The 14171-nt window shown below is 41.7% G+C and overlaps 1 protein-coding gene across 6 annotated transcripts in view; it reads left to right on the top strand.

Annotated features, from left to right (window-relative positions):
- Iqch (IQ motif containing H) overlaps positions 1 to 14171 on the top strand; it is a 193244-nt gene that overhangs the window by 114343 nt on the left and 64730 nt on the right. For 5 of the 6 annotated variants that reach the window (XM_040739798.1, XM_040739801.1, XM_040739804.1 and 2 more), the window contains one exon: positions 9249 to 9369. In XM_040739798.1, the coding sequence (XP_040595732.1) occupies positions 9249 to 9369 (121 nt within the window). Of the gene's footprint in view, positions 1 to 1811; positions 2364 to 9248; positions 9370 to 14171 lie in introns of those variants that run through there. The other variant, XM_040739803.1, reaches the window with a different exon arrangement.

Here is a 14171-nt window from a genome sequence, read left to right as displayed (position 1 = left end):
AAGCATGAGAAGCCAAAGCTGAAAATGGAAATAAAGCTCCTGTGAGCTCCCGTCCCTCTTGCAGGAACTGAAGGCAGCTTATGCCTTCAAAGGGAGACTCTCCTCAGAGTGGAGGCGAGCTGCGGGTGTCTCTTGAGAATTTAAGACTGGCATCCAGCTTTGTTCCAGAGGACCATTGTAACGGTGCACATTTAGACATCAAAGCATTACTTTATGAGCACAGGCGTGTTTTAATGTCCTATTACAGTCTGCAGACCTGTTCCTTTTGATAATGAAGATGTTGTGTCATCAAGCCTAGCCTGGCACATACAAACATATGCTGGCAGGTTATTAAAAATTTCAGCTTCTTGATGAAAGACTATCCTGCAGGCTAAGAGTCCAGAGAAAGACTCCATTCTGGGAGAATTATTAGAAATGAGAATATGACTGTAAGCACTAAATTATGTTAATACTTACAAATAGCATCATTTGCATAGCAGTTTGTGACACAACGCCGTGATTTCTTTATTGGTATGTCGTAGGCGACAGATGAAAGCATTGCTGTTTATGGGGTGGGAGCTACTTTGGAGTCTTACGCAGATACTAGTCTTAGAGGTAGGTAGGATTTGGTGTAGACATAGACATGTAACAACGATAACCTCTTTTTCCACTCTGATTTGAACTGAGCTTTGGCTGGTTGCAGTTGAGACTTGAAACAAAATCATAGGAGTCATCAGATGCTAAAAAGACAGTCACCTTTGAAAATTTCATATAAAGATGTAGGAACCTCTGGAAAAGCAGAAAGGCCATGATGAAAGCAAAACATGAATTTTCGTGTTTTCTTGGAGGCTGGTTATAAGCCTCTGCTTGTCATCCTATTGGCTAATGGATCAGCTCCCCTTGCTCCACCCACTGGATCCCAGTAAGCTCAGTTGTGGAGTACACAGTGCTTGCTAAGGTTTGTGAATCCACTTGCACAAATACGAGATTCCTTACTTCTGAGTCACAGTATTTGTTTCAGTTAGTAGGAATGAAGACTTAACTAGAGACACACTCATAGGACAGAAGTCTTCCTGGTGTATTCCCTTGCCACAGTCTGGGAAAATCTATCTGCTTCTTTTCTGTGCTACCATCTTTCCTGTGGCTGTTTTCTATTCTGTTAAGGGGTAAATCTTCCCTCTCTCAATTCTGGGACGCTATGGTGATGGGGATGGTATTCTGATGCAGCAGCTTTCTGTGGAGCAGTTCCTCTGGGTAGAGAGTGAAACTGGATTCTTTTTAGGGTTCTGAGCATCCCTTCATTGGACCTTCACTGTCCTGCAGAGTCTGGGATATGGGTCGTGGCATTGCTACTTTGACACTTAATGGGAGAAAGGAAACTGAACTGGCTCTTGAACAGTGCCATTACATATTGTTATTTAGCCTTTTGTAGGAACAACATGTATTTTAGAGATGTAGTTTTTTTAGTTTGATGTGTATGAATGCTTGGCCTGCATGCATGTCTTTGTACTGCGTGTACCTGGTGTTTGCAGAAGGCAGAAGAGGGCACCCTGGAACTGGAGTCACAGTTTTATAGCCATCATGTGGGTTCTGAGACCAAACTGGTCCTCCAAGAGAGTAGCAAGTGCTCTTAGCTGCTCAGCCACCTCTCTAGCCAGCAATAATAGTTTTGCTTTGTTTTTAACCTTTCCTTGTACACTACTTTGTTTTTCTGTGTTAGAGCATTAGACATTTGGTATTAATTTAAGCATCACCCGAAGGGAAGATCCTAATCCAGGGTACCCAAACTTAGAAAGGCAGAATAAACTGTAATTATTATTTCATCTTCTTAGAGAACTAAGTCAGTGAACAAATCATTACAGAGGAGACCCGCCCACCACGATGAGCTCAGAACAACTCCCACTGCCTCTGTGAAGCCTTGCAAGCAGTAATGGGAACCACCTGCAGGTGACTGACCTAGGTGCCTCATGTAGAACATGGTTTGGCTTTATTAGGTGAGCTCAAAAAGCCATTGACTTGTCACCACAGAATGTTTAGTAAAGTTAAAATGTAATAGAACAATATTAAAGATATGTCTAACCAAGTAAGTGTAAAATCACTTTTCCCATTGTTCTCATTTTCCTGAATTAATTCTCAAATGTATATCATCTCTCATTGCCACAATAATTGTAAATATGCTAATTAAACATAGGATCTTAGCCATTTACCTGTTTATTCATATCCATCACAATTAATAGCTCCATGTTGCTCCGTTTTATTAATTCTAATACGTTAAACCATTCACCTGTCTGAAAACATAAGCTCTTCTCTGTTTTTTTGTTTTGTTTTGTTTTCAAATTGTGGACCAGAGAAAAGCTTTGTTTTTATATGCACCCAAAACAAAAAGCTTCTGTTCTTTTTTTTTTTTTTCTAGGAGAAAGACCCATGAGTGGAATGCTGTATGAAGCAGGAGAGCTTTGGCTCCTGTTGTACATGCCTTTTTATAAGAAGGTGCTAATTGCTTCCAAAACCACTAGCAGAGTGCGCAGAAGGAGCTGAGTGCACCTAGAAATCACTTCCTCAAATTCCTAGAGAAGCCCCCCACCCCCCAACCCCCACCCCCACCCCCACCTTAGGTCTGGCCTTGGGGCCCATGCCAGTGCTGCTGCTCTGACAGATTGTCTGCTTTCCACAGACTTTCTCAAGGCACAGATGTCCCCAGACCAAGGTCACTACTCTAGAGTGCTTCCCTTTTCCACAAGGCAGTAAATTGGGAGGTGAGGAGAGCTGTGAGTACGCACACCTCAGCTGCAGAAGGGAGGAGCCTGCTCAGGAGTCCCTAGAAAACCCAGCTGCCTCACCACGTGCATACCTGTTAATGCGCATAGTTGACAAAAGAGAATGTTATGTATTACCTTCTGCCCAGTCATGGGGATACACATCTTGGTGACTTTCTCAATTTGATACATTTTCATAGTCATTTGAGTCCACCTATAGATTATCAAAAAGTGCTGAATAGCCTACCTTCACAATCAGATGTGGCGCTAAAAACACGATGAGCAATTCAACTCATTGTTCTTTTTCATAAGCCACCAAAATTTTTGGTTGTGTTTTATTGTTTGGACATAATTCAGGTTTACATAGTAAACACTTTTAAGCAGAAAAAGAGTTGCAATGGGTCAGTGTGAGGCTGGGAAGCCAGCCATTGAGTGAACGTTCAGGGTAACTGAGGGGCAGGGCTTCAGAAGGTGCCACTGCTCTGCTCCCTTCGAGCTTCCTAGGGAGCAGCCATAAGCAAACGACCAGGCTCTCTAAGCTGCCATTTCTTTATCTGGAAACAGATAACAGTACACCTGTCCCTTGGGAATCAAATGAATCCTGTGAGTTGGCTAGCAATGTTCTTAGCATATGAAAATTTAAGACATTGCTGCTTTTGATTATGGATATTAATTAAATTTGTATTATAAGAAAATACAAGCAATACTGAGTGACTAATATAAATCAGTTGTTCTTTGGCAATTCAGAAGGTTCTTTAGAAGGTCTTTGTGGCCTCAAAGAATACTGTCACACGCTTCAATTATCATTATACAAGATGCTGTCAAAAATTCAGAACGATGATCCAATTGTTCCTATGCTACGATTTTCCCAATGAATGCCTTTAAAAAAGAATAGCCCTTGCTAGCATCCTGGATCTTAACATTTGAAAGTAGAAAAACAAGGTGTGTGTTGGAGCTTTTTTCCATGCTGAATAAAGAAGCTTAATAGAGCAGAGATTATTCTGACCAAAACATTGAGTCTGGATGCTTCACTTTCTGGTTCCAGTTGGCATATTTTCTAATTAGTGTAGCAGCACGTTACCATGATCATTGGAAAGTCTTAATCATTTACATATTTTTTCTTAGCTCTGAGAATGACTTAGAATGTTTTCTTCCAGTTCAATGGTTATTTTCATGGAGCTGCCAGGGTTGAATTTGAGGTACTTCTCTGTGCCCGAGGATGATGACAGGAGAAGGAAAATTGCCTCCCCAGTTAAATGAAAGCCAGGGTACCCCTTCCGAGGACCTATAATAATCAGCTATACAAGCTGTTGGCTTGTGTGTCCTATTGATTTAATATGCTTCTAATCAGTACATAAAGCTATGGGCCTGCAGTGTTAATTTTTCATATGCTTACAAAGTACCCTTTGATTTTCTGTCACACGTTAATTACAGCGTTTTGCCATTAAATAGGAAGCTTTGTGTAAACTAATTACTAGGTAATCATTGTCTACTGCAAGCGTGCTGTTTGTACCTTTTATTTTATTCTAAAAATGCACAGATCTCACAGTCTGGAAACACTCTACCTTCCAGCCATTAGCTCTCACTAATTCATAGCATTATTGTGGAGAGTAGAGGAGTTGTAATTGTTGTGGTATCAGAGCTGTTAATTACCGGAGTAAACAGTTGAAATGGTGCCAAGGTCTATTGTACAAGGCAGAGAAAAGGAGGTTTAAATGTTACTCCCACCATCTGGGGACTGGAGGAGAGGCAAATGCTTGAAAACAGTGGCGAGGCACTGCCGCCGCTTCAGCTCCGGGGTTGGCGGCCATATGGATCCAGAAAAATTTGAATCAATTGAATTTAACTGCCAGTTTTTCACAATAACAGCATGGAAGGAAGGAATAAAGCAGAAGATGAGAGGAAGGAGAATTGGTTGGTGTTTTCACACCCAGGAAGGTCCTGCTGGAGTCCTTTTGGAAATGTCTGCTCTGGTGAAAACCACAGGGCAGGCTCAGGCTTTGGAATGGATTCAAAGTGAGCTTTTCTTCTCTGACAGCCATAGTGCCATGTGCTTCTGGTCATCTGTCCTCGGTGCCCCTTGGTGAGCCAGGGATGCCCTTGAGAAGTCTAGGACTTTCTGTGACTGAACGAGACTCAAGACAGACCCGCACTGTGGGGCTCACTGGTCTTGTCCTGAACATGCTCTGTGGAAAGACAACAATCAATTTGCAACGCTATTACAGCTTCCTGACTCCTTGTATCCGATGTGTGGAAATATGTAAACAGGGCCAGCTCTTCTCTTGATTGAGAAATGGTGTTGCTTGCCCATTCCTTTTGTATAGAATTAAATACAAAAGTCTCTTGATAATCTCAGTTTTATTCCTGGAACTCAGTCTTTCCCCACACTTGAATGAGAATCAAAGCCTGGTCTATAAAGTGAGTACCAGGACAGCCAGGGCTACACAGACAAACAAAACAAAACAAAAAGAAAGAAAGGAGAGTCGAGTCAAAGGGCACGTGTATTTCCTTTTGTCCTCAATCTACAATTAGAGAGCTTCCATCAGCAGCCACAGTTTTCCCAGCCAGCCTTATTTCTCTACGTGGATAGGAAGATACCTGTGTCCAGTAGTAATGGTCATGGCTAATTCCACGTATGGTTGATTTAAACACGACATGGCTTCCGTTTGAAAATATTGTATAATCTTTAAAACAGTCATATGTATTTACTGGTTGTCATTCTTACAGTTCAGTATAATTTCCTTAAAAACTATTCTCCAATGGTAAGAATATTTGTCTATCACCAGTCATTTGCTGCGGTAACTACTTTTCAGTATCATTCCCCAAACATGAACATATTCTTCTCCTTTTAAACCACCCTGGATTACTGTATTTATTTCTAATCGTTCCTTTAGCAGATGTTGAAGTCATTTGGGGTGTAATATAAACAATTCTTTTAAAGAGAGAAATCACAGATACACCAGGAAAAAGGGGGCAGCGTATTATCAGGCTTTTATAATGGTAGTTTTTGTCGAGGGAGGGAGAATTTTTTTTCCTCCTTTTGTGTGTGTGCAAAGTTCAGTCAAGAATTTCTAGAAGCACTTAATCTTTATCTATTGAAACCCCCAGCATGCATCGCGACAGGATGAGCCTGGAAACATACAAACAAACAAACAAACAAACAAACAAACAAAAAGCACCGCTCCCTGTGGTGAGGGGAGGGAAACAGCAGTGTGCATGCTGCAAAGTGGAGAGGGAATGAACTTCTCCAGCGTTTGTGGTCGCAGTGAAACAGTTGTGCTGAGCTTTGGAATGGAAGCACAGCATATGTGCCTCAGTTGGACGAAACGCCTCTCGAGTCAAATCAACGGCTAGGCCTGCATGTTGGTGCAAGGTAGAGGCCTAGATAATGAGGGACAGACTCCTCAAGACGCAGCGAGTGGATAATGCTACATAAGTATGGAATTATATACCGTGTTTCCAACATTCTGTTTAATGAGAGCTGCCACTGCAGCGAATCACTTGCCACACACCCGAAATGGGCCATTAGCTATCAAGGGAAAATTGTCTTTGCTGCTTTTAGCAGATGGAGCAAATATTTTACAAAGCAATTTTACATACCAAAAACATTTGTGTGCTTTGGTAATGCTGGTTGTTTTACATTATGTTACCTTCTACTGCAGCATAATTTTCCATCTCATCGAAGGCAAACTTGGCATTTTTGGTTTTTAAATTCTCCATTAGCAATTAAACATGGACTATTAAAGCTGTCCTTAAACTTTAAGTAGGTATGGGAAGTAGTTTCTGACTTGCTGGAGACATTTTCACTTTGTTCTTCATCCTTTCAACATATTTCTGCACCCTAAAGAGGGACTGTTCCTAATGATCTTAGTGGAAAGGAATGAGTGAAAACTTCACTCCTGACTGCAAAATGAAAGTAATCACCATGCGGGGGTTAGCAGAGCATCCGCTGACTTAAAACTACCATTGAGGATCATGGGGACACGCTTTGGCCCACCCATTTGTTGTATCCTTTAAAATGTTTAAGCTTCAAGTAACAGAACCTCAACTCAAATGGCTTTCCAAAGAAAGAGAAACTGGCCATGGGTATCTGGAAATGAAAGACTGTTCTGGCTCCAAACAGCAATATCACCAAGGACCCACACAGTTTTCTGTCTCTCCTTTGAACAATTCATAAGGCTGCTTCTTTCCTAAGACTAGATTCCAGAATTTGGTTTGGGTCCAGGCAATAGAAAGAGAGAACACCTCACCTGGTAGCAACTCAGATCACACACTTTCTTTCCAGAGCCCCAGTAAGCATGATTGCCCTCATTGGGTTGCATCTGTATACTGAACCAGCCACTGTGCCAGGGCAAGGTTAGGTTTCTTTGGAGGTGAGAGTGGAATCCCCCCTCAATCAGTCTTCCATAGCAAAGAATAGGGAAGAGCAGTTCCTCAAAGGAAGTGTGGGGTATCCTTAGCCTGAAAGAGGGAACATATAGGATGCATAGCCAACAGCAGATATCTGTCCTACCATTTTCCCATGTTTAACATCGCATCTGTAGTTGATCTAATCTGACCAGAGTGTTACAGGCGCAGATCCCACTCTACTATGGCACATTAGTAGCAACTGGGTTTATACCCAAGTTTTGCCACTTCCTAGCTGTATGTTATGAAATGAAGATAATATCTCTAGATAGTGACTTAAGATAGTATATGTAGGACCTCCGACATGGCTGTAACATGTTAAGCTTTCTGTAAGTGAGGTTTCTTTTCTCTGGAATAGTTTTCCAGAAAGGGGCCAAATCTAAAGCTAGGCTTCACTCCGTCCCATCTCCCCACCCCCCCACCCCGTTCAGAGACAGTTTTCTTCCACAGAGCAGAATGTGAACTGAAACAAGTATGAGACAAGAGTGTGGGTATTCAGAGAGCAGAGTGGGTTCCTTGTGCTGGAACTACTTGCTCATGATTTGCACATGAAGCTTCGACACCATCAGTAAATTTACACTAACAATGAGAGTAAATGTACAATGTACAGGGTATGAGGTGGGGAAGGGCCTGCTGCTTTTACTGTCATCTTCCTTGCTTCTGCATGGCAAGGCAGAGGTGTAATGCATGAGCCTTTCTAGCCCTTTCTAGAAGGACTCTGTACCTTGTGCTGGCAAATCACTGTGAAATCGGGAGAGGCCAGAGAACTCTGCTTCTGAGTGAGTTTGTTTAGTATGTCAATTGCTTACTAAGACTAACTAATGACACAGCCCACAGGGGTTTCCAGGTAGTGAGAAACAATTCAGATTATTTAGATCTGCCTATCACATATTCTAACTTATTTGCCTTTTATTCTGGATTTTCAGTGGGCACTGAACCAGAATCAGCCAACCAGATGTTCTAAGGAATTGGGAGATGGCAGAGGACAATCACTTTTTAATGTTAGGGAAATTGGAAAAATGAGTATGCAAATAGCTTCTAGGATTACAACTGGCCCCATTCCTAGAGCTGATGCTCACACATCACTCGGGGTTCACTCTCAGTTTGCCCGGGACCCCAAGGCAAGCTGGAGCTTTGCTTGTCCCTGTTCCGCATTAGAACATGAATACTGGTCACCAAAAGTTCTTGTATGGAGTGCCCTGCCCTACCCTGCCCTGCCCTGCCCTGCCCTGCCCTGCCCTGCCCTGCCCTGCCCTGTCCTGCTTTAGACAAGTAGTATCTGAACTGTGGCTTCCATTGAAAAGTTGTACTGAGTCTTAAGAGCATTATAACTTAGGACAGAGAAGGAATTATCATAGCAAGCCGCACCTTTTATATAAAAAGATAGACTTCCATTTGATGTGAGAGCTTCCTACTGTTTTCCCTCCTGATGGGAGACTCTTGTCTTTGGATCATCTCACCAATAATGGGGGCCAGCTACATAGCTAGACAGGTGACGCTGCGATCTGCAGGAATTCTAGGTTGACTAAGACTGACTGTAGAACATGTTCCCTAACTTAAAATCCCACCTTTACAGTTTTAGTCAAGAGGTTAGGCTTTCCTACCAACACTGTAAAAAGGCAGCTCTCCACCAACAGAGTGGGCACAGGTTAAAGAGACAGAAGTGTCAAAGAAAGACATCATCAACTCCATTGTTCCTTCTAGGCTCAAGTGCAGTTAGATTCCGAGAAAAAAACATTCTCATCTAAAGGAGTTAAGGGACAAGCCACTCAGCTCTACTTTTCCAGAATGAGAAACTGAGGCAGAGGACATTCTGCAGGTCAGGCTGCAGTGGATCTGAAACCTGGGCTCCTGATGACCAGCACGGGGTGCAGTTTGGAGACAACATGCACAATTAGCATCAATTTCAGGGAGGGGGAACCACTTTGAAATATGAAAAGTGAAATGGCTGGAAAAATAGAACAATCTCAAAATGGCTTTCTGGCTCTGGGTAAACAGTAACCACATTTTTTTTGCCTGTTGGAGGCCTGGTTTTTAATCACTCCACAAGCAGTTTTCATTTCTGTAGTAAAATTGCTTGTGGTTCTATTTAATTTGTTTCTGCAGGAGCCAGCTCTGGCGAAGATCTCCGAGGAGCTGGCGGGCATTTTAGCACAGCACGTACAGCCAGTCAATGAGAAACGGTTCCCGACGTGGAGGAAATTCCTCCAAATGTTTCTCACTCAAGGTAAATAAGACTGTAAAGTTTCTACTGAGGATCAGCGTGTACAAGCTTAGGTTCTAGTTCTGGGTCAAGCCAGGGCCAATTCAAATACTCTGCATCAGCCGATGCTGGCTTAGAACAACGTTTCTGCTGCTGACTTTGTTCTTTCTCAGGCCCTGCCTAATATTTATCGTGCACCCAGCCTCTTAAGTAAATAGGAGCTGAGCGTGCCAAACATGCCATGCAGAACTCAGGACTCTGGGCATGTCTTAGCCCAGACTTGTCTTGAGTGGAAGCTCTCCATCTGAACCACCTGTGGCCTCAGACAATCCTCAGAGACCCAGTTTCCTTGGTTACTTACTGCATATGGCTGTTGGGAAAATTCAGGGATAGAAATAGGAATATTTCTATCACAGACTAATGAACAAAGGCCTTTACTAAGTCTAGTTTTCCCTCCCATTTTCTAGGAGAACAGAAATGGCCTAGCTCAGAAAGGTGATGTTTTCAAACCAGAATCCTCTACAGACTAGGAATAAAACCAGCCTCCATTCTTTTTATGTTCTTCTCCTTCCTCATCCTCATTCTAAAATGACATTGGGAAGTCAATGATGAATGAGGGGATGAACAGAACAAAGCTTATCTGCAGTCCCAGAGGTCTCTGGGGTGCTACACAAGGCCACATCTAGGCAAAGGCTTTCTCTCTCTAGGAGGTTGCAGTGTAAGGCACACATGATCTGCTTAACGTATTTACTTGATGCTGTCAAGTGATAATGATAATAATACACTGACCTCAATATAAAATGATAAACTGATAGAGCTATCATATTATAGTGACAACACAACAATAGTAACAGCACAAAGTAGGTGTTATATGCCAACATCCTCCCAACTAGAGGAACATTAGCTTACTTCATCCTCCTATCAGTCTTATGAGTGGGTACTGCTACCACCCTTATTTTAAGCACAGGGAGCCCAAGGAACAAAAGATTAGATCACACCAAATAAGTTGCCAACACATAGAAGAGCTCATAAAAGTCTATCCCCATGTTCCAGCAGGAGTCTTGGCCACAGCCAATGGTCTATTCATCAGGAGCATGACTCAGCCCTATGTATGAAAGGGGTTTGTCAAAAAGGACAGGCCTGTTGGCTATTGAATACATTGGCTGGGCAGAGTGTGGCAGATGCCCTATTAATGAATTATTTAAATAAGAGGTTGGATGCCAGTCTTCTAACAGGAATGCTGGGGGTGGATCTGGCGTGTGCACGTGTGTGTGTGTGTGTGTGTGTGTGTGTGTGTGTGCGTGCACATGTGCACGTGTTAGGGTACCTTCAGTGTCCTCTCATCTCTGTAAATGTATGAATAAACAAATTTCCACATGTGTGCATGGACAGAAAAGAGAAAGCAAGAAGAAAGTCGGCTCCATTTGGAATTGGAAGAAACACAATGTCTTCTACAAGCAAGCAAATAAACAGGTTTAGAAGAAGGGAAGGGATTTAAGTTAAGAGGGAAAATCATGAGGATCTTCAGGTCCATTATAGACAGAGTATTAGGAAGCTTACATACAGCCAAGGTCAGCTTGATAGTCCTTCCTGTAAAGCAGTGGTTCTCAATCTTCCTAATGCTGGGACTCTTTAATATGGGACCCAACCATAAAATTATTTTCATTGTAATTTTGCTACAATTATGAATCATAATGTAAATATCTGATATGCAGGATATCTGATATGTGACCCCTGTGAAAAGTTGTTTAACTCCCAACGGGGTCACAACCCATAGGTTGAGAACCACTGGTCTAGACCACCATTCCTTCTTATGTGAGTTCCTAGATCTCTCTCACCTGAGCTATGTGGCCCAAGCTAAGGCTTCACCTTTCCCCCACTCCTGTTCATCTCCCTCCCTCCTCCTCAGTCATGCTATAACACTGGATAAGAAGCAGAGCAGGCTTTGTTAAACCCAGTTCCACAGAGGAAGAAATGGAGGGTTAGAGACGTGGGAAAAAAATAACACTCCAGATAAGTGATAACACAATCAGACCCCATACTTTTAGAACATTATAAAATATGGGTCTTATAAGCCAGTGTTTCTCAACCTGTGGGCCATGACCCCTCTGAGGTCAAACAGCCCTTTCGAAGAGGTCACATATCACATATTCTGCATATCAGATATCACATAATTCATAGCAGTAGCAAATTTACTGTTACGAAGTAGCGATGGAAATAATTTTATGGTTGGGGATTGCCACAACATGAGGAGCTGCATTAAAGGGTCACAATGTTAGGAAGGTTGAGACCATGGCATACATAATACAGTTTTGAAGGTTCTTCGTTGGTCTGGACCTAGTGCATGCAGAAGGCCTTATGTATTTTCTGACTTGAGAAGGACATCTCCCCATATTCTTGACTCTCTCTCACCAGCTTCTACCATTGCCTATTTTATCCCATTTCTATTCTCTTGAGTGAGCTTTATGGCCACAAAATGTGCTACAGATTTGATTTCTACACTGTCAGATTTATATAAAAGGCAATACATTTTTGAAAAAAAATAATTGTTTTGAAAGGAAAAAGATTACCTAAAGTCTTGATGCTAAGAAGACAACACAACTAAGGAAGTTTGATATAATGTATCTGCATTGGTTACTTTTGTTGCTGTGATGAAACACCATGACCAAAAATGACTTATGAAAGAGTTTATTTTGGCTTGTGCTTCCAGAGGGAGAGTCAAATATAGTGATGGAGGAATGGCATCAGGCTGCCAGAAGAGGAAACTGGGAGATCACATTTTCAACCTCAAGCAGGAAGCAGAGAGATTAAAGTGAAAGTAGGGCAAGTCTATAAACTCTTAAAGCCCGCCCCAGTGATGTTCTCTCTCCAGCAAGGCTCCATAACTCCTGAACAGTTCTACCAATACAGCCCAAGTATTCAACTATGTGAGCCTATGGTGGATGTTTCTCATTTAAAGCTCCATGGCACTTCCTCTTGCCCACGCTGGGATCTCTTGACCTGAGGACTGCAGGCAGGTTGACTCAAACCCCCGTGGACCAAGCAACATCCAGTCTGCACTGTCCTAATCCAGCTCCCACCCACTGGGAGAGGGTGTAACTCAGACCTGCCTGCACCCACCGTGATCAGAGTATTGGACCTGCATGCACCCACCAGAAGAGAACATTGGACCCACCAGGAGAGGAAGAGACCCCACCTGTACCCACTGGAAGAAGGGATGGGAAGACGACAATATAAAAACCAAAAATATAATATGTATATTATATTAAAATATAATAACCGAAAAACCAATATGACGCCACCAGATTATAGGGACTCTACACCAGCAAGACCTGAACATTCCAACACAAATGAAGCAGAAGAGAATGACATTAAAAACAACTTGATGAAGATGATATAGACCCTAAGAGAAGAAATGAAAAAATCCTTTAAAGAAATGGAAGAAAATACAAACCAAAATTTGCATGAAACAATTCAAACAGTAAGATTTGAAGGCTGAAATAGAGGCAATTAAAAAAACACAGTCTGAAGGAATGCTGGAATTAGAAAAGGTGGGTAAACAGTCAGGAACTATAGATGCAAGCATAACTAACAGAATACAAGATATGGAAGAAAGAATCTCAAGCATTGAAGATACACTAAGAGAAATAGTTTCATCGACCAAAGAGAATCTTAAGTCCAACAAATTTCTAATACAAAATATCCAGGAAATATGGGACACCGTGAAAAGGCCAAACCTAAGAATAATAGGTATAGAAGAAGGTGAAGAAACCCAAGTCAGAAGTGCAGAAAACATATTCAACAAAATCATAGAAGAAAATTTTCCCAACCTAAAGAAAGACATGCCAATGAAAGTACAAGAAGCCTACAGAACATCAAATAGAGCGGACCAAAAAAAAAAAAATAAGTCCTCCCGGCACATAATAATTAAGACACCAGATATATAGAATAAAGGAAGAATATTAAGAGCAGCAAAGGAAAAAGGCCAAGTAACATATAAAGGCAAACCTATCAGAATCACACCTGAATTCTCCATGGAAATTCTGAAAGACAGAAGATCCTGGATAGATATTCAACAAACACCAAGAGACCAGGGATGCCATCCCAGACTATTCTACCCAGAAAAGCTTTTAATCACTATAGATGGGAAAACAAGATATTCCATGACAAAATGAGATTTAAACAATACATATCCACTAATCCAGCCCTATAGAAAATACTGGAAGGAAAACTCCAACCCAAGGAAGTTAACTACATTCACAAAAACATAGGCAATAGATAATCCCACTTTACCAAAAGCCAAAAGAAAAAGTGGGGTAGATCCACAAACAATACCACCACCACCAACAAATCAAAAACAAACAAGAATTAACTCTAAATGGTCTTAATTCCCCTCAATATTAATGGTCTTAATTTGCCTATGAAAAGACCCAGGCTAATAGAATGGATATGAAAAAAGAATCCATCCTTCTGCTGCATACAAGAAACACACCTCAACTTCAAAGACAGACATTACCTCAGAGTAAAGGGTTGGGATAAGATTTTCCAATCAAATGGACCCAAGAAACAAGCTGGTGTAGCTATCGTAGTATCTAACAAATTTTATTTCAAACTAAAATCAATCAAAAGAGATGAAGAAGGTCATTTCATATTCATCACAGGAAAAATCCATCAGGAAGAAGTCTCAGTTCTGAACATCTATGCTCCAAATACAAAGGCACATTACTAGAACTCAACTCACACATAAGATCTCACACAGTTATGGTGGGAGATTAGAACACTCCACTCCCACCACTAGACAGGACCACCAATCAGAAACTTAAAAA

This window comes from Mesocricetus auratus, unplaced genomic scaffold, assembly GCF_017639785.1.
Source record: "Mesocricetus auratus isolate SY011 unplaced genomic scaffold, BCM_Maur_2.0 Super-Scaffold_100691, whole genome shotgun sequence".
Classification (NCBI taxonomy): domain Eukaryota; kingdom Metazoa; phylum Chordata; class Mammalia; order Rodentia; family Cricetidae; genus Mesocricetus; species Mesocricetus auratus.
Note: the sequence above shows the minus strand (reverse complement) of the source record. Positions and strands in the feature narration are given on the sequence as shown.